This window comes from Erpetoichthys calabaricus, chromosome 14, assembly GCF_900747795.2.
Source record: "Erpetoichthys calabaricus chromosome 14, fErpCal1.3, whole genome shotgun sequence".
In the NCBI taxonomy this organism is placed as follows: Eukaryota; Metazoa; Chordata; class Cladistia; order Polypteriformes; family Polypteridae; genus Erpetoichthys; species Erpetoichthys calabaricus.
In genome coordinates, this window is record NC_041407.2 from 34500758 (window position 1) to 34526761 (window position 26004).

General features: G+C 41.1%; 1 protein-coding gene across 1 annotated transcript in view; it reads left to right on the forward strand.

The window, feature by feature from the left end:
• gnav1 (guanine nucleotide binding protein (G protein) alpha v1) overlaps positions 1 to 26004 on the forward strand; it is a 443998-nt gene that overhangs the window by 38391 nt on the left and 379603 nt on the right. The window contains exon 3 of the mRNA XM_051936251.1: positions 24665 to 24757. Within this exon, the coding sequence (XP_051792211.1) occupies positions 24665 to 24757 (93 nt within the window). The remainder of the gene's footprint in view (positions 1 to 24664; positions 24758 to 26004) is intronic.

Consider the following 26004-nt stretch of genomic DNA (forward strand, 5'->3'; position numbering starts at 1 on the left):
ATATATGTAAAGATGCTGGTGCCTCTGCTGTGGCTATTAACATGGTACTAGCATTGTCTGTTACTAACACTGTGGTTTTTACACTTATATTTCATTCAGTACTGTGCAGTACATGTCTACCATAAAACAGCTGCCAGATGTTTTCCTGTATAATAATATATTTTATTTATATAGCGCCTTTCCCATGCTCAAGGCACTTACAGAATATAATAAAGAACGGCAGAATATACAGTATATAGCATTGTACAAACCAGATAAATAAATAAAGAAGATTAAGACAGTAAATTCTGAAAAAAACAGACAACATAATTGATGGTCTAGCACACACATACAGGTTACATTGGCATCTTGACAGAGAAGTAAACTGAGAGAAAGGTAATAAAGTCAAGTAGAGCTAAAAGCCTTCCTGAACAGATGAGTTTTGAGTTATTTTTTAAAAGAATTCATGGAGTCAGCTGACCTGATTAATTTTGGTAGGTCATTCCAGAGTCTGGGCGCTATACAGCTGAAGGCCCTGTCACCCATAGAGTGTAGATTAGTGAGGGGCACAACAAGATTACCAGAATCAGAGGACCTTAGTGGGCGGGCAGGCACATAGTGATGGAGGAGGTCACTGATGTAGTTTGGTGCGAGGTTATTTAAAGCTTTGTAGGTTATTAGTAGGATTTTATATTCGATTCTGTAGGACACAGGGAGCCAGTGAAGACGGAGCAGGATGGGTGTGATGTGCTCGCTGCTGCTGGTTCGAGTAAGGACTCTTGCAGCTGAGTTTTGAATAAGCTGGAGCTGTGATATAAGATTAGAAGGGGCACCTGCCAGTAGGGAATTACAATAATCGATGCGGGATGTGATAAAAGCATGGACAAGTTTCTCAGCATTAGAGAAGGAGAGGAAGGAGCGAACACGGGATATGTTACGGAGGTGAAAGTAAGAAAGTTTCTTAATGTGATTTATGTGGGTGGAATAAGTGAGGGAGGAATCAAAAATGACACAAAGATTTTTTACAGTAGAGGCAGGTCTGATGAGATCACTGCCAAGATGGACTGGGAAGGAGCTCATTTTATTAAGTTGCATTTTAGTCCCAATTTGCAGGAGTTCAGTTTTATTGCAATTTAATTTTAAAGAGTTCTGCTCCATCTAGGTTTTAATTTCACTAAGGCAGGTTGTGAGCTGAGAAAGCTCTGATGAAGTTCCACTTTTAACATTGAAGTAGAGCTGGGTATCATCTGCATAAAAATGATAACCCAATCCATAACTATGGATAATATGGCCAAGGGGAAGCATATAAATACAGAAAAGCAGAGGACCAAGGACAGAGCCCTGAGGGATTCCTTGTGTGACTGGCACGGAGTTGGATCTGCTGTTGCCAAGACTAACAAACTCTTGCCTATCAGTCAGATAGGACTTGAACCACTGGAGGGCAGTGCCAGAGATACCCAGCATGTTCTCCATTCTGGACAGTAGGATGTCATGTCTGACTGTGTCAAATGCTGCACTGAGGTCTAACAGAATTAATATGCTAGTTTGTCCAGAGTCTGCTGCCATAAGCAAATCATTGGTTACCCGTAGCAGAGCAGCGCCCTGAATCCAGACTGAAAGGGTTCCATCAAATTATTAGAGGTTAGGTAATTGGTGAGTTGGGAAGCTACAACACGCTCAAGAACTTTTGACAGGAAAGGTAAGTGGGAAATAGGCCAGAAATTGTTAAGATTGTCAGCATCAAGGCCAGACTTTTTTAACATTGGGGTTACAGAAGCAATTTTAAAAGTGAGCGGCACAGAGCCGGTGTCAAGGGATGAGTTTATTATTGTTGTAACAGTTGGGATTATGGCATGAAGACAGGATTTAAGTAGTGTGGTGGGGATGGGGTCCAGTACACAAGTAGTCGGCCTCATCTTACAAAGCAGGTTATTAACAAATGCAGAAGTGACTTGTGAGAACTTAGAGAAGGAGCTGGATGGAGTGGGAAAACAGGGAGAGATATAAACAGATGATATATTTATGTTAGTTGAATTATTTAGATCTTTAATTTTGTTACGGAAAAAGTGGAGGAATTCCTCACAGACTTCAGTAGAAGAGGTAGTTGGACCAGATGCGGGTTCAAGTAGTTTATTAACTACAGAGAACAAAACCCTTGGGTTATCATGGCCACTTTCTATTATTCTGCCATAATGGGTGTTCTTGGCAGTAGTTAGTGCTTCTCTGTAAGCTCTTTGGTGGTCAGAGAAAGCCTGGATGTGCACGGTGAGGCCAGTCTTACGTGACATTCTCTCAAGGCGTCGGCCAGCTGCTTTCATAGATCGCAATTCTGAGTTATACCAAGGAGCTGAGCGCTTAAAGGAAACCTCCTTATGTTTTAAAGGAGCTGTTTTATCTAATGCTGAATGAAGGGCTATGTTATAATGGTCAACAAAACTATCTAGTGTTGGTGGAATAGGTGCAGACAGTAAAAGATCAGAAATGGATCCAGAAAGGATAGAGGGACTGATATTTTTAAGGTTTCTGTAAGAAATTTGTCGTTTACAGGTAAGAGGTGGGATAGGTAATGAGACAGTGAAAAATACTGCTTTATGGTCAGAGAGTCCCAAATCAGTGCTGTAAATGTTGGCAACAGATAGTCCAGAAGTGCAGATCAGGTCCAATATATGACCGCCAGAATGGGTTGGAAAATCAACATGTTGTGTCAAGTCAAAACAGTCCAGTAAGGACAGAAATTCATTTCTCAGTTTAGATGTAGTAATGTCAATATGGATGTTGAAATCACCAAGAAGCATAATTCTCTGAGAGTAAGAGCTTAGGTGGGTCAAAAGTTCAATCAGATCGTATGGGCTTCACTGATGAATTGTTTGCAAGGCAAAAATTTTTAAAGTCCACTCTAATTCAAAGTATGAGGTGATTTTCATTCAGTATATGCCATGGTTGAACATGTTGTGCATCAATCAGTTGTGAGTGCTTTTATTAATTTTTCTTGACCACAACTTCACACTTTTGTAGATATTGGGTATATTATTTTGCTGAGATGTTGCCTGCTTGACATATCATAATTGGGATCTAAAGTTTGAATTTGCTCAGGAAAGCCTTCATGTTTGACTCATTACAAATTAAGAAAGCAATTGAAAATGTTATATTAGCTACCCATTTTGATAAGTAACTTAACTTTAGTGGGAAAAACAGACTGAGTAAAGGAAACATTTTACTCTTGGAGGCATTTACCTAATGGAAGTCTATGCCATGTTTTCTTTTTATATGAGTTGTGGGGTTGATTGTCAGTCAGTCAGTCATTCATTGTCCAACCTGCTATATCCTAACACAGGGTCACGGGGGTCCGCTGGTGCCAATCCCAGCCAACACAAGGCACAAGGCAGGAAACAAACCCTGGGCAAGGCACTAGCCCACTGCAGGGGATTGATTGTGGTGTTTGTATATTTCATTTTAGCCTTGCAGGTTTTACCGATTACATTTGTTTTGTTGATGCTGCCTGACTTTGTTTCAAACCCAAAATGTTTCCATACAGTGTATTTTTTTATCTAGTTTGAGAAGAAAACTTGCAGTCCCGATCATTAGCCGTGCTTCTTGCAAATGCTGTACTGAAGTGAAAACTTTCTGACTGTTCAAGCAGGCATGGATACAGTAGAAATGACAAAAAATCAACATTTAGATAAGATTGTATTAAAAAAAACATCCTATTATGTTCAGGAAGTACATTTGATTTTAATTTGTAATTATAGCCAGAAATGTTAAATGGTGTACAGTACACCCCCAAAATTCACGGGGGTTACGTTCCTAGAGCATCCGCAAATTGTGAAAAACTGCGACTTTTGGATGTGTTTAAAGAATGCCTTTTAAATGCCTATTTTTATAGTTTAAACCCTAAATACAGTATGCCCCCAGAGCACTTTAATTTTGTTGCAAACTCGGCTTAATACATTAATACATTACCTAAAAAATTACCTTAATACATTACCTAAAAACAGAATGTAAAGGTAAACCCGTATACTGTACAGTACTGTACTGCTATGTCTCCCGCGGTGCTAGAATACCGATGTTACCGCTATACGTACTGTAATTCATGCAGGCGTGTTTTCTTTGGTATGCGCTGTCTTTTTCTTTGTTATAAGTAGAGTAAATACATAATAATTTTATTTAATTAAAATAAAGTAAAATGTACAGGTACTCACCAATGATGAATGATATTGATGATGATGAAATAGCTGTGAAGTACGATGCAGAGGATTTAAAACTCTTCAGGTGCTTCAGGATGAGTCGTATCTTTGGATGGATCTTCTTCTTGTTGGGTTTTGTGCTGGCTTTTCTTTAGGTTTCAGGAACATTGTGATGGGAAGTTGCTACATTGTCTCCTGTAGCGAAATGCTGGTACAATTTCCGTGCTTTCTCACGGATGATATTACCATCCAAGGGGATGTTCTTCTTCCTGCAGTTGGTGATCCACAGTCCCAAGGCAGATTCCATCCTGACAATATTTTTATTCCTTACGGTCGTTACCTTTTTGGCACTATCACAGAAACTTACAGATACGGTACTCCAGATCGCTGCTTCGTTCTTCTTTATGTAGCGTGTGGTGCTTTCATTAATGCTATAGTGGTGCGCTACTGCAGCATAACTTTTTTAGTTCCCCGAGCAAATCCAGTAGTTCATCCTTCTCCTGGAGTGTTTTAAACTTCTTCTAGCACTTAGGCTCAGTGCCAGAAGCCTTAGAAGTTGCAGGGCATTTTGGCGACATCTTGTGTGTTTAGGAATAACAAAATGAATACAATAACAAAATGGAAAACACGAGGACACTCAGCTGGAGAAGCATCACAGGACAGCAGTCAATCAGCAGCAAGGAGAAATGAATAACGCTCTCGCATTGGCTATTTTCACCATCCCAAACTGCATTTCCCTCAGCGGTGGTAAACCCACTCAGCGGTGGTAAACCCACTCAGCTGAAGACGCGTCACAGGGCAGCAGTCAATCAGCAGCAAGGAGAAATGAATAACGCTCTCGCATTGGCTATTTTCACCATCCCAAACTGCATTTCCCTCAGCGGTGGTAAACCCACTCAGCGGTGGTAAACCCACTCAGCTGAAGACGCGTCACAGGGCAGCAGTCAATCAGCAGCAAGGAGAAATGAATAACGCTCTCGGATTGGCTACTTTTACCATCCCAAACCATGTTTCCCTCAGCGGTTGCTTTCTGTTCTCTCTACAGCACGGTATTGCCACGAAAAAGCCATAAAACATTGTAGAGGATATTTGCACTTTCCGCTAACAATTAATAGTTTGGCGGATTATTCCTTAGAACCTAACGACTGAGTCCATGAGCCCTGAACCGCGACTTCGCGGGGGTCTACTGTACCTTGATTTTTAAAAGGTGAATGGATGCATACTGTATATCTTTCATGATGTAACTCAATGCATCAATTGCCATCAATCTATTTTATACCCCTATTGGTAATGACTTTTTTTGATGGTGATGGTTGAGTTATCCTGTTTTTAATCACCAGAAATCTGGCCAGCATATGTGAAAGGACCAATGAGACAGGCCAGGCACCTCAACAGCCTGCCTGAGGAGTCTCATTCCAAATCTAGCTATTCCTCATGGGGCTAACTGCAGGCATTTAGCCTAGCAGGCCCCATAGATAGGGAGCTGTCAAAATAACAAGAAATGTTTCAAAGTATAGCAAAAGCCAATAGGAGTGGTCTCTCACATCAACAATCTGTAAGCAACATCCAATAACAGAAGCAAAATAAGTACAAAAAACTAGAGAAAACAACAAAAACAGTAATACTCACTAGAATCCTCCACAGGTGCAGTGTTGTTCTTCCCATCAGTAGCTAAGTTTCCATCCAGTTTTTTGCGACGTTTTGTTATCGACAAACAGAATATACGTAAAAAAAATGTGCGAAATTTGCTGTCTCCAGCCTGTTTCCATCAAACTGGCTTTTTATCGATAAAATGGTGTGCGTGATGACGTCATCCCCCCCCCAAAACGAACTGTCGCATAACTTTTGTTGTATCGCGAAAAAAATCTGCCCTTGAGCCGTTTCCATACATAATTTTGTGTATGTCGCAAATTATCTACCTTTTGTTTTCCACGTTACACCCCCTCCACTAAACAAAGAAATGGAGAGATTATTCAGACAGTTTTTTGAAATTTGCCAGCTTACTGTTATTTCAGTTTCACAAATAATTGGAATTGTACATAATATCCGAAGACGACAGCAGAATGAAGCAGTTGCTTGTCTGAATAGCCCTAGAGCTCGAAGAAAGTACCCCAGTGCGACGAAACCCACGGGTATGGGAGAGACGACGGAATAAGACCTTCTGGGAGGAGGTGGTGGAGACACTTAACAGAAAATCTCTGGCTGCAACATTTTATAATGACACGGCCGACGTTTGACATGTTGTGTGGATTCATCAGTCCTGATGTTGCGCCCATCACAGGTTGCCACCGACCACCGGTTCCAACCCAAAAGCGGATTGCCATCGCCCTTTACAAGCTGGCAACCTGCGCCGAGTATAGAGTAGTTGGAGAAACTTTCGTGGTTAGTAAAACTACCGTCCATCGATGTGTATATGCTGTGTGCACCGCTATTAAAGAAAAATTAATGCGGCGTTATATCAGACTTCCGACTGTAGCGGAGGCCAATGAAATTGCATACCGCAATTCCTTGGTGCATCTTGTGCCACAGATTTACGGTGCGCTGGATGGCACGCATGTGCCTATTCTTCCCCCGACGGAAGGCTACCGCGATTACATTAATCGCAAAGGGTGGCCATCTATTGTTCCCCAGGCCCTTGTTGATGACAGGTGCATGATACGAGACATTTGCGTTGGCACTCCTGGAAGTGCCCATGATGCAGCTGTGTTTGCAGCATCGGATCTGTACAGGTGAGCCTACCTTTCAACATCCCTTCACAGTGCGATAACAACTGAATTAACCTGCTTCCCTTAAGGTTTTTAATTAAAACTGAAATTTGAATTAATACAAAATAACGACGTTTAATCAAAAAAAAAAACTCTCTTTATCAGACCATGCGAGCCGCTCCGCCATTCTCGTTTTGATTGCACGTGATGAAAATGTGACACATTTATTTGCGTTAAAGCCCTTTTTTCCGACAAAAACGGTTTCCAATGTAGTTTTTGCGACATCTGAAGTATCGACATGGAATTTATGCGCTAAAGTTAAACGGAAAAATATTATGTCGACATGTACAACATTTCATCGATAATTAGCATTTCCATCAGCTATATCGGTAAAAAATTTGAAGCGCTAAATATTTTTTCGCAAAAACTCCTTGGATGGAAACCTGGCTAGTGATTGGCGATTCGCAAATGATTAGTTTGTTTTGATTGACTTTTGGCACATGTGTTATACTGTCCGTGGTTTTCATTTCACAGGTACATATTTAAAGTGAATGTGTAAGTACGGCCTGTCTAATTCATGATTCTCACTCTTTAATGATTTTTTCGAGGTCAAAATCATTGCATTCTGTTTTTATTTACATTTTACACAGCACTTTTAAAACCCAATAAAAAATGCCTGCCAAGACACCCTTATTGCTACTTGTTTTCTCATAATGTTTCACCTCAAACACATATTTCTATCGGGGACACATTCAGCATTGATGATTCTACACAAAGCATCTTTTAGCACAGACAATCATGAGCCAATCTGCAGACATCCTGCATCCTGAAGCCAGCATGTACCTGGTATTCATTTTTGTCTGTTGGGTTTATTAATTCTGCAGATTCTGGATAGGTATCAGCACATGGTCATATCAGATTTGAATAACATTTTTAACTGCATTTGAAATTTACCCCCAGTAAGCTGTCAAACTTAGAAAGTATAGATTTTTTAACTCCTTTTTACCATTATGACTTTTTTCTAGCATTGCTCCAGCAGGATTGCCCCCACATAGACAGCACCTGTATGGTGTGACATGTGAGTCCCTGTCTTACAGCCCAAAACACGAGACTGAGTCTTGGTACTTTAGCAAAAACAACTTTATTCAGCTTGAAACAGGAACAGCATGGTTATTTATTGTAATGGGCTCTACCATTCTCCTATACACAGACACCGCAATCAGGCAGGGTCATGGTCATGTTAGTGGCCAAGTAATACTATTCTCTGTGTTTACAATGTTCCTTGCATCATACATCGATAGCAGGTGCTCATAGTGCAACTATGATGTTTTTGGATTTGTTTTCGCTGTGAACTGCTCCAGCGCTGGGAGGCCACGGTTACCCCGGCAACCGATAAGCTATCTTCCATAGATGTGGTGATCGCACTTTGGGATGCACTTTTTTGTGCCGTCCCGCTGGGGGGAGCCCCAAAAGAGTTTATAAACCTTACATCTCACCCCTCAGCTTTGTCAACACCAGTGTAGGCAAAGCGACTGTCCAAGCTGGGTTCAGCCAGGCGGGAGAGAATGTCCGCATTGGTGTGTGCCGACCCAGGACGGTGACAGACATCAAAAGCAAACGTCTGCAAACTAATAGACCACCAAGTGAGCTGAGTGTTCGTATCCTTCTGTTTGTACAGCCATTGTAGCGGGGCATGGTCAGTCACCAGGGTAAACCGTCATCCCCAGAGATAGTAACAGAGGGCCTCCACCACCCACTTAATCACTATCACTCCTTTTCAGTTGTCTAGTAATTATGCTCCCTGGGTAGTAGATTTCTGCTGAGAAACGTGATGGGATGTTCTTCCCACTCAAAGCATTGTGAGAGCACCGCTCCTAAACCGAAAGCACTAGCATCTATTTGCAGAATAAATTCCTTTGAAAAGTCAGAATTGCGCAGAACCAGGAAGCGACTTTTAGGTCTGCGTAAGCTCTCTCACAGGTGTGGGTCCATACAACACTACGATTCTTTCTGCCCTTTGTCAAGTCCATAAGGGGTGGGGGGCCTGAAGTGCAAAATTGGGAATGAACCGCCTGTAATATCCCACGAGCCCTAGGAAGGTACAAACCTGCCTGTGTTTCAGGACGGGGATATGCAAGCACCTCCCCCACCTTGTCCATTTGAGGCCTGAGCAAACCCTTCCCCATGGAATATCCCAGATAGTGGGTTTCTGACATACCCAGCTTGCACTTCTTAGGGCTTGCCGTCAACCCCGCCAGCCACAAACTCTCCAGCACCGCCTGAAGGCACACGAGATGAGATTCCCAATCATTACTGAAAATTACCACATTGTCAACATAGGCACCCGCGTACACGGAATGGGGACGCAGGATCTGGTCAATCATACGCTGAAAGGTCAGCGGTGTGCCATGGAGACCAAAATGGAGTGCTGTAATTTCAAACAACCCGTCCAGAGTGGCGAATGCGGTTTTCTTACAACTACACTCGTCCAAGGGGACCTGCCAATAAACCTTCATCAGATCAAGGGTGGAGATATTTGAAGCCTGCCCAAGCTTTTTTAACAGCTCGTCCAAACATGGCAGCGGGTATGCATCAAACTTGGAAATCTTATTCAAACACCTAAAATCAATACAGAACCAAACTGAACTGTTGGACTTTTAGACGGGTACGATTGGACTTCACCATTTCCGTTTCTCAGCCGAATGACTCCTAATTGGAGCATCTGTTGGACTTCCTCGTGCATCACTTTCCTTGTTGATCTGGTAGGTGATATGGGGGCACCTGTATAGTCACATGGGGTGGAGTGACAATCTTGTGTTCTGCAATTGTCGTCCGGTCAGGTGTTGCTGAAAAGTTCCCTTAGATCAGCGATAGCTATTCTGCTGTCTGTGCTTCAGACAGAGTCACCCTCGCCTCCCACTGCTACTGTGTCTGATACAGCATTGCACTCACCTCCCACTGCAATTTAATTTTCATCTGTGTCCATATTGAGTCTCTGGTCTGTGGAGGCTGTTGGTGTGTGTGACTTCGTGGAAATGTTTGCAAACTGTCCCGGGACTTCACTTGAGGATTCATCCTCCAGCTTGCTAGACAACTCCGGTTCAATCTCAAATCCATTTCCTTGACTGACATTGCGGTGAGCCCCTCTCTGTCCAAGATGGCGCCGACTGTTGAGGCACGCCGTCAGCCGCTCTGGCTTTTGTGTTTCTCGTTACTCCTGCTTTTTTCTCGGCTTACTTGCTCCTGTGATGCTCTTCCTGACTCGATCATTCGTTATGATCGCTTCACCCTTCTGGCTCTTCGAACGAGTGCAGGGGTTTCTCGACATTTGACTCCGGAGTTCAGTCAAACCTTTGGCCGACTGTTTGAGGAAGTCCCGGCCTTCCTCATCACTGTCCACGGCTTGGCCGGTCGCCGATGGAAACGCCGCCGCCGTGGGAAGCGTGGAGGCACCAGGGCTCGGCTCCGAGCCTCCCGGATCCTCTCTAGGAACAACTCTCCTGGCTCCCAACATGAGTCAATGCTCCCGGAATGCCTCTTGCCCTCGGATGCTCCGGTACACTTCCCTGCCTCGCTCCGTCACCGCCGCCGGGGAGTGAACTTTAACAACCTACGCCGCATCACGACAATGTCAGCCGCCACGGCTGGTGCGTCTTTGTTAACGTCGTCCCAGCCGGTTCGTTTTGCGCTGATAAATGCCAGATTGGTTGTGAACAAAACTTTCATCCTGAAAGACTTTTTTCTTTCCAATGGCCTGGATTTTTTATGTACTGCTGAAACCTGGATTTTACCGGGCGAGACGCTCTCACTCACTGAAGTTTTGCCCCCGGGATTGTTCCTTTATCAACACGCCGAGAGCGCAGCGCCGCGGCGGGGGCTTATTGACCTTATTTAAATCTGATTTTATCTGCAAACGCCCTTCCCTTCCGCTTTCATTTTCCCCTTTAACTTTTGAGCTCAGTATGTTTGAACTTGTCTGTTCTCCACCGCTGCTGTGCACACTCATCTATCGCCCCCCAAAATATAATAAGGACTTTTTAGACGAATTTGCAGCTTTTTTGGCTGATATTACCTGCAGATATGATCGCTTCCTTTGTTTGGGTGATTTTAATATCCATGTTTGCTGTCCCGTTAAACCTCTAGCAAAAGACTTTCTGGACATTATTGACTCCTTTGGTCTTTCTCAACTAGTCAATGGACCAACACATGGACAGGCTCACACACTGGACCTGGTTCTTTCTCGCGGTCTCAGAATCAGTGACTTGGACATTCTGCCTCCCAGTTTTTCTGATCACTCGCCTGTTCTGTTTAATTTGGATTTGGTCTCTGCTGAGCATAGTAAATCCACCACTACCTGTCCCTTCCGTGTCATGTCCGCTTCTGTTGCTGAAGATTTTGCAGCTGCTTTTTCATCAATCTCCACATCATGTGAATCCACGGATGCTGATGTTTTATTGCAAACCTTCTATACTTCCTGCTGTTCTGTGATGGATGTTGTAGCCCCACTCAAACAGAGACAATCCAAAGTCAAGCATGACCCATGGCTAAATGAACAAACTCGCTCCATCAGGCAAAACTGTAGGCAGCTAGAACGTAAATGGAGGAAAGATGGTCTCACTGTTACCTTTGACTGCATGAGAGACATGTGGTCTCAATACCAGAGAGCAGTCAGAGGTGCAAGGAACTGTTTTTTTACTGACATCATCTCAAAAAATTCTGGCAATCAACGTGTCTTATACAAAACACTGAATGCTGTCCTCTCTCCAGCTGCAACTGTTTTCTCTTCTCCCTCCAATGCTCTTTGTAATCAGATCCTTACGTTTTTTCTGGATAAGGTCACGAACATTAGATCCCAGATCTCCATTTCTTCTTCTGGCTCTGTTGATTTAGCCGTTCCTGTACACGGCTCCCTCACTAGCTTTGAACCCATTTCGCTCCCCCATCTGGAAAAAATCGTCGCCTCAATGAAGCCTTCAGGCTCTCCGGACGATGTGGTGCCGTCCAGACTGCTGAAAGATGTCTTTCCTGTGATTCGATATGATGTCTTAAAGATCATAACTAGTAGTCTATCTTCGGCTACAGTTCCTTGTGCTTTCAAACACGCAGTTGTACATCCAATTGTGAAAAAACCTGATCTTGACCCTGCCGTCTTCTCCAATCTTCGTCCAATTTCCAAACTACCTTTCCTGTCAAAATTACTTGAAAAAGTAGTTTATGAGCAATTAATTCACCACCTACAGGACCATCAGGTAATGGACCTTTTTCAGTCAGGCTTTAGGCCCCAACACAGCACAGAAACAGCGCATTTACATGTCCTAAATGATGTCCTTTTGGCATTGGACTCAGGACTCTACGTGATTATGGTTCTTCTCGATTTATCTGCTGCCTTCGACACAATCGACCACGACATCATGATCTCCCGACTCGAATCCTGGGCTGGTGTATCTGGCTTAGCCCTCGACTGGTTCAGGTCATATTTCTGCAACAGGACTCTTAGAGTCATGCTAGATGATTTTTCATCTGAATCAGTCCCACTCCCATGTGGTGTCCCCCAGGGTTCCATTTTGGGGCCACTACTTTTTTCAATTTACATCCTGCCTTTAGGTGCAATTTTTAGAAAACATGCAATCTCGTATCACCTATATGCTGATGACTGCCAAATTTATTTCTCCCTCAAGTCAACTGACTCTACTAAACCTCTTCTCAACTGCTTATCTGACATTAAGGACTGGCTGGCTGTAAACTTCCTTCACCTGAACGATTCAAAAACCGAGGTCATTGTTTTTAGTCCCGACCGCAAACAGACCCTACCCCTTGACCTCGACTTTCTTCCCATTCCAGTAACTTCGTCTGTTTCCAATCTTGGAATCAAAATGGATATGGTCCTGAAAATGGATGCTCAAGTCAACAGCACAGTAAAATCCTGCTTTTTCCATCTCAGGCGAATTGCCAAACTCAAACCAATTCTGCCTTACCACCTCCTGGAATCAGTAATCCATGCATTCATTACGTCCCGGCTCGACTATTCTAATTCCTGCCTATATGGTATTAGTAAAGCCACTTTTTCGAGACTCCAATTGGTTCAAAATGCGGCTGCAAGGCTTTTAACTGGAAGCAGCAGAAGCCAACACATTACACCGATTTTAAAAACCCTACACTGGCTGCCGGTTAGATTCAGAATTGATTTTAAGATACTCCTCTTAACCTATAAGGCACTGAATGGTCTAGCCCCTGCCTACTTGAGTGTCTTGCTCCATCGTCACAATCCCCCTCGTGTTCTTAGATCCGCAGATCAGCTGCTCCTAACCGTTCCCAAGGCACATTTTAAAGCTCGTGGTGAAAGGGCTTTTTCTGTCTGTGCACCCAAGCTCTGGAACTCCTTACCTTTAGTGGTTAGGCAAGCCACTTCAGTCACCACATTCAAATCACACCTAAAAACGCACTTCTTCACATTGGCTTTTAATTCTTAACCTGTCTTATTTCCACTTGCTTTTTGCTATTTCTCTGTTTTATTGGGTCCCCTGACCTGTTTTTTAGTGTCTCTGTTTTAATTCTCTCTTAATGTTTGCTTTTTAATATTTTGCTTTTAGTCTTGCTTGTTTTAACTGTACAGCGCTTCGGTCAGTTGTAATGCTGTGTTTTTTAAGCGCTTAACAAATAAAAATGGTATGGTATGGTACCCACTGAGGTAGATGTTCCGCAGGTGGCCAAGACCCATGGGAAGAGGGCATTCCTTTTTCCTATTAGGAATGGCCAGGGTCAGGTGTCTGATACGACAGTCAAAACCTTAAAGTTCTTCCCTTTAAATTTCAGGGGGAATAATATAGTCTCGTATGGTTTAATGTCTCCATGGATGCAGCGGATGTTCACTTTGTCTGTGGCCATATAAGGGATCTGCCAGAGCAAGTTATGGTGGACTACGCAGAGGTCACTACCAGAATCCAATAGCACAGAGAATTCCCATCCAGCCAACGTAATAGAGACCTTAAAATTGTCCTCTTTTAACATCCTAGGGGAAACTTGTGAGCTGGATACCTGGGCCAGAACGATAACCATTGTTTGCGCATGTGACGCTTCCGAGCCAGGTATCACAGTTGATCACAGCGAAAGCAGCTGTGCTTAGCCCGCACTATGTTGTTCACACTCCCATGTCTTCTACTTGTGGAGCTGGCGACCCTGAAGGTCTCTGCTGGCTCGATCGAAATCTGGATTAAGCCTGGGTAGCCCCATTGATTCCGGGTGGTTTGTGACCCCTCTAGTCTGTGGGTCAAATTCAACAGCGAGTGGATGTTGTTCTGTAGCATTTCATCAATAGTGAGATTTTCCACAATGCGCTCAAAAGAGTCTCTGCGGATCCAGCTTTGAATCAGGTCCACTAAGTCCTGGATCTGTCCTCATACAGGGTGATCCAGATCAATATGCCACAGCCGAAACTGGCGTCCCTTGACCACAGAGCTCACAGCTGTGCTGTGGAGGATCTGTTGCTTCAGGTAGACATAATCATCGAGCCAATTGGGAGGGAGATTCTGTACGGCTTGGATGGCTTCTCTCATTAAAAACGGGGCTAAAATAGCTAACCAGGCTCCCCTGTCCTAGCGCAGCAATGTTGCCATACGTTCAAAGCAGAACAGGAAACACTCAGGGTCGTCTGAGGGAGCCATCTTTGGCAGCACATCTCATGCTTGCGCCAAGGCAGCGACGGCTGCCAGAGCCTCATCTTGCTCTGAGATTTGCTGCATTTCTTGGAGATCCATCGGTGCAAGGACCCAAGTGTGAGTCCCTGTCTTGCACCCCAAAACATGAGGCTGAGTCTCATTACTTTAGCAAAACCAATGTTATTCAGCTGGAGACAGGAACAGCATGGCTATTTATTGTAACAAGATCTACCACTCTCCTATACACATAAGCAGCTATCAGGCAAGGTCGTGGTCATGTTAGTAGCCAAGTAATACTGTTCCCTGCATTTACAATGTTCCTTGCATCACCCATCGACAGCAGGTGCTCTTAGCGCAACTGCATTCTTTTCAGATTTGTTTTTTCAGGGCGAACTGCTCCAGTGCTGGGAGCCTGCATTTGCCCCGGCAACCGATAGGCTATCTTTCATAGACGCAGCAATTGCACTTTGGGACACTCTTCAGCATGTTGTCCCGTTGTGGAGAGCCCCAAAAAAGTTTAGAAACCTTACAATGGTAATATTAAAAATCAGGCAAATTAAAGCCAATACTATGTACTTTCACTTCTCTTTGAAATGAGAATGTGCCGTTTTGATTCATGGATGCTTGTAGTGTACCAAGGCACTGCTGCCTACATTATGCCAAATTCAAAGCTTTTAGAATTAAAATTTATCACAGTTTTTAAAGGTAGTATATAAATAAGGCTGTGGATATGTGTGTAATTCTTAAGGTACACACTTACGTTTTTTGTATTGCTAGCATTCCTAAGTTACAATTGTAAAATGTACTTAATTACTTGAGAGGCCATTTGTACTATAGGAGATTTTGTACTGCATGTGTGACAGGGCAAGTGGCAGCAAGAAAGCCATTCCTTAAAGGACAATCTAGGGCCTTGAAATACTGGCAGTGGACAACTACAGACTGGAAAAACTCTCCTCTTCTAAGTAGAAATTAAGACTTTGCTTTTTTGACCACTGTTAAGCTGTGCTTGAAGCTATTCTTAAAGCTGTTGTTGTGTGAGGTGCCTATCACGCAAGCTGATGACCCTTAGAAACTTGTCTTCAGAGTTGGTTTTGACTTGGCTCTGCCAGACCTCTTCCTATCAGAGTTTATTCCAGTTTCCAATTGCCTTTGGATTATGTAGGACACCGTACTCATTGACACTGTGTATTTTTTTTTCAATTTCTCTAAATGAAAGGCCTACACTTCTAAGGGTAATAATGCTCTGCCTCATTTCATTTAATTCTTGTTTAGTCCAAATAGTTCTTCAGAAGGTGTACTAACACAATCTGTTCCAACACTGCTTTAAGACAGACAGACAGAGGGTTTTTAAGTAATCAGCAGAAGTTGCTACACCTGTGCAAATGTTGTGCAAATGTTTTGCTTCAACTTGCAAGGCTTAATTTACTTTTATTGCTGCAGAACATCTGTAGGTTGTAACCTATTAGGTGCTCCAAGGAGATAGCCCATTTGCTAACCTAAACTTTAAAGTTAAATTTCTGGCAATTTACTGCTTATATTTGTGAAAGGATTCAGACAACACAGGAAAAAGTTTGGGAGCAGCCACCCATATACTTGAAGTATGGTTGCCAAAGATGAAGGTTTAGTTCATATTAAACTGGTTTTAACAGATCTCCGTCCAAAAAACAAACAAACAGACAGGCAAACATGGCGGTTTTAAAGTAAAGCAGGGGAAGTGACATCATTGGAGCCGGAACCGAAAGTGACGTCATCAAATCCAGGCAGAATTTCCTGTGGTCGGTCTGCCGATGAAAAAGAGAAAGGATCAGTGTACTCTGTCATTCCTTGGTCTGGTGTATAATTACCTTCATTTGAGCCCTTTAGCTGCCTCCCATGTGTGCTTGTGTGACATGGTCACCCCTCTCAGCCCAAACCCATTGAGCAAGTGAAAATTTATAAGGCTGCACGTCTGAAAACCACGTCATAACTCACGGGTTCGACTCCTTGTGCAAGGCCAGACACTGTAAAGGTGCATGGTCTGTAACCAAGGTGAATTCATGGCCCAGGAGGTAGTACCGCAGCTGTTGAATCGCCCATTTGATCCCCAAGGCCTCCCGCTCCACTGCCGCAAACCTGGTTTCCCGTTCCAGCAATTTCTGGTTCAGAAACATAATGAGGTGTTCAAAACCATTGACCCTCTGGCTCAGCACAGCCCCCAGGCCTGTGTCCAAAGCCTCCATCTGGAGTATTAAAGGCAAAGAAAAGTTAGGAGCCTTCAAAATAGGTCTCTACGTAAGGGCCTGTTTTAAGTCGCAAAATGCAGCTTCGGTGTTGTCTTCCCATACCAAACTGTTATGGGCCCTCTTCTTTGTGAGATTAGTCAAGGGCGCCACTCTCTCCGAAAACCGGGGTACAAACCGGTGGTAGTAACCCACTAATCTGCGAAAGGCTTGAACCTGCCTCTTGATTAAGCTGCCAGAAGTCATTGCAAAACCTCCAGCTTCTGTCAGGCGTAGAGATCAATACAGTAGGACTGGACCAAGGTCTGTGACTTTCCTCTATCACACCTAGTTCCAGCATGTAAGCTGGAAGTGGATCTCCAGTTCCACCTCTGCTCTTTTTGCCTCAGGGAGTCGATATGGGCATTCTCATATGACTACCCCAGGTTTGGTCACAATGTCATGCTTAGTCAGTGAGGGTTGTCCTGGTTTCTCACTCACCACCTCGGGAACAGACAGGATAACTGTTTCCAGTTTCCATCGCTGTTTGGCGATCAAATTGGGTCCGAAGTTAAGATCTGATTTGTGATTAAACAGGGAACAGGGCTAGCCGGAGAAGGGGTCAGGCACCATATCCTTCCACAGCTTCAGCAGGTTCACATGATATACCCCTAATATATATTTATATTAGTGCTGGGCAACAATTAAAATTTTTAATTGCAATTAATCTCAGACAATCACATTCTTATGTGCAAAATTCAATAATGAACTCATAAGTAGTGTATTTGGTTTGCAAACACTTTAAACAAATAAGGTGCTTTTTAACAGCAGTATTCCCTTTACATAGTAGTGGTTAAAATATTTCTTGTAAATCTCAACTTAAATGTTAATGTAATCAAATCAAATATAAGACCAAAGCTATTTGCCACTGCCAGGGCATTAACGTTTTATCTAGTTTGTTATAGAAAAACAAGTTACCCTCAGAGTCCAGGCCACGATCATAGCATTATAACAGGCACCTTCTGAGCAACAGCAAGTTAACATTTCTAAATCTGTTTTCTTTTTAATCTGAACAGATACCAGCAGAAACATTTTCTTTTATCAGGGAGCAGCATAAACAGTCTGTGTTCAGCAGCAACTCTTTGAGGGCTAATATTTTTTCCAAAAATCTCAGTATTCTGAAAAGTGCACAAAGCAATGGTTTCATACATAAATCAACATAAAATGTCTGTTGCTGCCAGTTGTTGCTGTCGGCGCCTGTTTGCAGTTTGCGACAGCAGTGACTGCGCTGGTGGCGGCTCGACAGCCAGCAGGAATGCACGATGGGCTGGCTGCCTGGCTGTCTTTGTGATACAGGTGCGCAGTGTTACGCAATGTGGTTTGTACCTCCTGTCATCGTAAGTGGCGGTCCTCCCAGGCAAACGTTGCCATAAGTGCATCAGGTAAATTAATGTGTTCAACACCACGATCAGCTGATGCTGGTACCTCACTTTCATTTTCGATCTACATTTCCAGATTACTTGCATCAAAATCGGAGTCCGACAAATCAGAGTTCGATTCAGCAATAATACGAAAAAAGTCATCCATGGAGTATTTTCCTTTGAACAATCACTTTGGTATCTCTCCACATGCCATTTTAGAAGCTGTTTGCTCTTCGCTAATCATGTACATGCAGGGAATCAAGGTCAAATCAACAAAGCTAACTTCCCTTCTAGCAAAAGCATATTGAAAAGCGCTGTAACAAGAAGATTGCTGATCTCTATCAATTGGATAGCGAGACTGAGGCTTTCAAAATAATAGTAATAATAACAAAAACTGCATTAATGCGCAATAAAATAATTGTCGGCATTAATTAATGTGAACTTGCCCAGCCCTGATGTGCGTGTGTGTGTGTGTGTGTATGCATGTAACTAGTATTATCTATTGATGATTAATACTGTTGTACAACAAGGAGTGTTTTTGCAATATTCTTCTTTCGGCTGCTCCCGTTAGGGGTTGCCACAGCAGATCATCTTCTTCCATCATCTAAACATTTCCCGGGTTCCATGAGGCTTGAGGCACCCCCTGGCGGTGGCCACGGGTCCCAACGGGTTGGAACCTCCTTGGTCCTCTCCCGTGGTCCTCTCCTAACCCAGGGCGGTTGCCCCCCTGTAACCCGGAAGATATAAATTCCACCTTCCGGTCCTTCCAGGCATCCTGGCTGGGTAAGAACCCCAGCCTTCTGTGACACACCCTTACTATATCTGCTGTAGTTTCGCAACTGTCTGGTAATTCTTCAGTACCACCCAGCGCCTGTCTCACCTTCTCCCTAAACTCAACCTTGCAGTCTTCCTTTTTCAACTTCCACCATTTGATCCTTGGCTCTGCCCTCACTCTCTTCCTCTTCTTGATCTCCAACGTCATCCTACAGACCACCATCCTGTGCTGCTTAACTACACTTTCCCCTGCCACTACTTTGCAGTGTTCAATCTCCTTCAGATTGACTCTTCTGCATAGTATGTAATCTGTGTGCATCTTCCTCCACTCTTGTACGTCTCCCTATGTTCTTCCCTCTTCTTAAAATATGTATTCACCACAGCCATGTCCATCCTTTTGGCAAAATCCACTATTTCTGACCTTCTTCATTCCTCTCCTTGACACCATACCTACCCATCACCTCCTCATCTCCTCTGTTCCCTTCACCAACATGTCCATTGAAATCCGCTCCAATCACCACTTTTTGTTCCTTGGGTACACTGTTCATTACTTCATCCAACTCACTCCAAAAATCTTCTTTCTCATCCATTGCACACCCAACTTGCGGGGCATATGCACTAACAAAATTCATCATCAAACCTTCAATTTCCAGCTTCATAATCATTACTCTGTCTGACACTCTTTTCACCTCCATAACACTCTTGACATACTGTTCCTTCAGAATACCCCTGCTCCATTTCTCCTCCTATTCACACCATGATAGATCAATTTGAATACACCTCTGATCCACCAAGCCTTACTCCCCTTCCATTTAGTCTCTTGCACGCACAATATATCAACCTTCCTTCTCTCCATCATATCTGCTAACTCTCTCCCCTTACCAGTCATACTGCCAACATTCAAAGTTCTTACCCTCAGTTCCACTCTCTTTACCTTCTTTACCTCCTCTCCTCCTGCCTCCGGACATGTCTCCCCCCTCTTCTTCTCCTTCTTCTTCTTCGGCCAACAGTAGCCCAATTTCCGCCAGCACCCTGTTGGCTAACAGTACTGGTGGCAGTCACTGTTAACCCGGGGTTCGACTGATCCGGTATGGAAATTTGTATTGTTGTCCGCATATTGATTTGGCAAAGTTTACACCGGATGCCCTTCCTGACGTAACCCTCCCCATTTATCCGGGCATGGGACTGGCACAAAGAAACACACTGGTTTGTGCATCCCCCGTAGCTGGGTTGTTTTTGCAATATTCTTATGCAGGTTTATTTATTCTGTTTGTTATTTGAGATTTTAAATACTTTACCAGTTTGATGTGCACTGTATTAGGACTGCTGAAAGAAAGAGTACCTATTTATTATACTTGATAGTCTAGACCACAGGTGTTGAACTCCGGTCCTCGAGTGCCGCAGTGGCTGCATGTTTTCATTCTAACCATCTTCTTCATTAGTGAACCGTTTTTTACTGCTAATTAACTTCTTTTGCTTTAGTTTTAATTAACTTGACTCAGGCCCCTTAATTGTCTCTTTTTCCTTAATTAGTACCCAAACAATGATGAGACATTAAACAAGCCACCATATGACTGAAAAAACTGAAAAATCAACAGATTTGCAAATGTCTGCTGTGGCAGAATGAGAGCAGCAACAAGCCATTGAATTAAATAACGGCTTAATTAACAGCAAGCATCAGCTTCTCATTAAGAGACTGGTTGGAGTGAAATTGGTTGGAGTTTGAAATCCCATTTGGTCATCTGTTGGCTCGTTTCATGTCTCATTTCTGTTTGGCTGCCATTTAATGAAGAAACAAATCAATTCAGAGGACTGAATCCTTAAAAACAGGGCTATTAAAATGAAGGGAAAAGGAGTTAATTAGCAGTGAAAACTACAAACTGATTAGGAAAAGGGTTAGAATGAAAACCTGTAGCCACTGCGGCCCTCCAGGCCCGGAGTTCAACACCCCTGGTCTAGACGAACATTTGTTTTCCTACTTGTCATGAGATTTATGCTAACATCTCTTCTTAGCAGGTTCTAGAGAAACAAAAATAACAAAAATAAGTAGTACTGTATTTGAGTGCCTTAAACTAACTAACAAACATAAGGACACCAATCATAATTTATGTAATTGTATTGAAGTTAAAAAATAGTTCTTCCATCCATCTTCCAAACTCACTTATTCAGAGCAGGCAAGCATTGGGCACAAGCATACAGAGCAAAGCATGAAAATGTTATTTTCACTGGATAAACCTTAAACTTTGAAACAAAGATTGAAAACCTTGTGCAAAGTAGACTGTGCAGGCTGTGAAGACAATGGGTAAACGTAGAAACATATGGAATAGGTACAGCATGAAAGTTGTGAACTTCAAGTATAACAGTAAATGTATGCATTCTGTATAAAAAGCTGCCTTATTATCAGTCCTGGGGACCAGTATTGTGAGAGAGGTTTAGCATTTTAAAGCTCCTGGAATTGTTTAGCACGTACATTATTAACAACAACAACATTTATTTATATAGCGCATTGTCATACAACAATGTAGCTCAAAGTGCTTTACATGATGACAAAAGAAAGTTACAAGAAGAGAAAACTATTAAAACTAGACAATATATATATAAGATAATAAATAACAACAAAACAATGTAAGGACTGATAACCATGAGGACAGAAAAAACAAACAAACAAGAAAACTCCAACTCAGTCTGTTACTGTTCTTGTCAAATTGAGACCATTTATACTAGAATACTAGTATACTAGAAACATTACCTTGCTTTGTCTTGAGTGTCAGTATCATAGTATTAGTGGAGGTTCTGCTTATGTAGAGACCGGATATTGTCCTCATGTACCATCCTGGCTACAATCTGTAGTTCTGTTATCAAGCATATTCTCTTTTAGATTTTTTATAGTAAAAACCTTGTTAAAATATCTTACTAAGGAGTAATATTTATTGACTGAGGCAAATTGTTCTACATTTTCTGTATTATAAATTCCTGGTACTTTAATTGTTGAAATCTGTCCCTGCTTTTTATCATTTATTCAAACTTTCAGGCTTCCTGTGCGAAATCAGTCTTGTCAGTTTTACAGTACACTGTTATTTCAGAACTCTCTTAAACAGCCTTTGTTGTGCTGCTTTTGAGTTATTTTACATGTGTGATCAGACTTTGTTATTGTTTTAGCTGTGTGTAAATCCAGACTTAGAAAATTAACTGGACTGATGTTACCTGTAGTCAGTTGTTTTTCAGCATTCAAATAAATGGCATGTGCTATTAATACATTTGCCTAATTTTAGGATTTATACCAATGAACATTAATTTGGTTTTGAAGGCAAACTAACGATGGAAATGTAGGGTTTGCATATACATATTTTTAATGGTAAGCACAATTCCTGCAATCATGCGCTGAAATTCTCCTGCCTTGCTCACTGAACATTTTCCAGACACAATTTATTCTTTTCGACATGTGTTAATACTGTGCTGTATCATCAACATTGTAAGACATTTTTATGTGTAGTTTTTACTCTTGCTTTTCTCTTGTATGATTGTGCCTTTCAAAGTAATTTGTCAACTTGTAGTCAGTCATGGGTGCAGTATTGACTTTCAACAAGCATAAGTGCAGTATCGGTTCTTGTGACATCCCAAATCGTGACAATTAAGGAAGTGCACAGTTGTTTCTTGTAAGAGCAGAAACCTTTTTGAAAATGCTGCATTTACCTATATTTACCAAAAGAACGAAAATCTAGGTGATACCTCCTTAATAATGCACTCTATTGTTGCGCTCTACATCAAAAATGCTGTATACAAAGATAATTTTTTATTCATTTAGGTCTTTGTTTTTTCTTCTAGCTTCTTTAAAAAATGAAAAGTAAAAATATTTGTTTTTGTTCATTTTTGCAAATATATTCATTACATATTGATGTAAATATTAAGAATTAGCTGTTATGAGATTTGCCGTTCTCTGATTATCTGCTTACTGTATTTGCTTGGATGTCAATTTTAAACAGAATGTAATTGGTTTTTGTTTTAATTTTTATTGCTTTTTTGTTTTTTTTTTCTAGAAATAGCTATATATAATAAATTTTCTTTTTTTTCAATATAGTGTGTTTTTTGTTTTTTTTAATACACAATTATATAATAATACTCTGACTGAACTGTAGTGATCTATTGACACTTTTTTTCCTTCCATTAATTCATTTGTTGGTAGCTTGATAATAATACAATGAGAGCAGTGTTTAGCTAAAACCACAGCATGCATATAGACAAAAACCTTGTGAATAGATGCCCAAAGCTGAAGAGCAATTAATTGATTGGCTGTGTTTGGAACGATTTGTTTTTGTGGCTGTAGCAACAAATTAATTCAGAATTGTTTGGTAAAGACTTTCTTCAGACCTGAAATAATAATTGGTATTGGGAAAAATATGCCGCATCCTTAAAATTATATGGAAAAAGCATGTGTCAAGCATTTACAAAGTGCATCCTGGGATAATAAAGAACTATGTTGATAATCCTGCAATCTGTTTTATATTGAGACTAGACTATTTAATTATCAGGAAAGAAGAATTTAAATATTAAAAATACACATTTTAATTTCCGCCTTCATTTTGCTTTAAACCTAAAAATTCTTCATTATCCCTGCCTTTTAATTAATGAATGAAAACTGAGGTTAAATTTAATGCAGCAACCTGAATTAATTTGCACTGAAACATTGCAAGTGGTCAGAGGTGTTTACAATTAGAGACAAAGGTGAGTTAATGTTTAAAAATGTGGGTTATAGCTGCATTCATTAAACCTAAACTTCATACAGAAAATCATCTCAGACAGGTTCAATTCTAAGGATCCTAATTAGCCTGTTTACAGCAATGCTGTGCTGTTTTATTTTGATCTCTTCTTAGATTTTCCATTTTAACTGCAAGCTTGATATTTAGTGGAAACAAAATATTTAGTTACGTTCATTTGCACTTGTAAGCAATTATTCTCTAAATGGCCTTTTATGCAAACCTTTATGCAAATAAGTATTAATTAAAAATCTGTGGTGAAAAGTTTTAATTGAGAAGTAGGATGTCATTTTAAGTCAAACACAAATTAAATCAAATCTGAATTTCGGGTAGCTAATGACATTTAGCCATTGACAAGATGCAGTTGTCTTCAGTAAACAGTATTCTAGACAAGATTTGAACAGGATGCTGTCATAAAGCACCTACTTTGCTAGGTCATATGTTTTGGGAATGCTTCAAACTAGGATAATTTTGGCAAAATTATTAGAATTATTTGAAGTCACACTAGAGGGCAAGATATTTTACAATGGAAAGTCTATTTTGGTATTCTTCAATATATTGGGCTTGTACCAGCTTATCTTACTTACCTGGAAGAATCCCAACTCACCTTCCGTAAATTAGTGGGAAGGTGAAGCCACTGAAATTATCTAAAATCTTGAAAAAAATGTTCTCTGTGAAGAACGGTTTGGCAAAACTTCATTAAGGCTTATTTAATATAAATGTGGTGGGTCTGTCGTTAACCACTTTGATGCCTCAATGTACAGTATATGAGGTGCTGCTTCATATTGAGTTCTATTTTCCTATTGCTCACTGAATTTTCAACATTAGAGGTGAAAGATTGACCTAATTTATTTTGAAATTGATCAAATTTACAATCAATATTACAAGTGCATTTTCCTTATAGTAGTGTGATTTATATGCTCAGTAAAATAATTAAGTTTGATATTCATTTCTTCATTTCTTCTATTAATTTATTTATTTTTTTTTGCTGCAGCCTGCTGTTTTGGACAATCTGCTCACCTCCATGAAGTTCGTCTTGCATGGAATGGGAGTTCTTAGGGTTAATCTTGCCAACAAAAACAATAAGGTAATAAGCCATGTCTAGCCAATCATTATTACATGATATTTGATATTTGTGTCAAATATTTGTACTAGATATCTGGTTTTTTATTAGGATGGGGGGAACTAACAAATCACCAAAAAAGATCTCTCCAAACATACCAGTTAAATAATATTAAAAAATGGACAGTACTGCATAGTTTCCAAGTTACACTGGACTGTGATGCTTATTGTTTTAGGTCATGTAAACAGTTGAATCAGGTAGATTAGTTCCACTTTGCTATTCAAGAAAGGAATTTTCAAATGCTTCCTGACAAAATGCTAGCACAGAAACAAAACCATACACAGTCAAAGAATAAAACATTTGAACATTTTACAAAAATAGCACTTAGCTTGACTTTTATTGCCCAGTTGAACTTCTTAGAAAAAACAGTTGTGAAGGCAGCACATCAGCATCTTCAAATAATGGTCTCTGGCACAGCAGGAATGTAGGCAAATCTCCTGTGTGTGGCTGGATGTCTTGATGCTTTCCAAAAAAATAGCCCTCAGATGTTGAACCTAAACCATTGTGATAGACAGACCGTCTGTGAGCAACAGAATGAACAGCAACAGGGTTTCTTATTGTCCTATTGAAAATTAATCCAGTAGAATGAAATTTCATATATGGCCCTTTGTAGTTGACCCTCAACAATTTCTACATTTCTGGTTTGATTCTAAAAAATGAGCCTCATTACTATGTTATATGAGCTGTGAAAAAAGTATTTTGTATACTTGTGTGTGTGTGTGTGTGTATATATATATATATATATATATATATATATATATATATATATATATATATATATATATATATATATATATATATGTGTGTGTAAAAATAAAAATAAATCACATATGTTTGCATAACCCTTTAAAGCGAAATCACAGTGACATACTAATTATTGATTATATATTATATATAATCAATAATTTTGATAATATATACATTGCTGCAAATTTGTTAAAGCCACACCCTATAAGCACTGAAATCTCTGCTATACAGCAATACGTGTGGCTAAGTTGAGCAGATCAGGAACTAGTTAGGGTATATTTGAGGTTTTTAAAGGAAGGAATAGAGGACTAGCCATTGGTTTCTTGGATGCACATAAGCTCATCCTTTTGGTTGAGTATGGGAGTATTACTCATCCTTAAGTTATGGTCCTTTTTCAAAACATGGTTGTCAGACTTGTGCTTCTGAGAGATGTCCATGCAATGTTATATTCCCTGGTATCAATT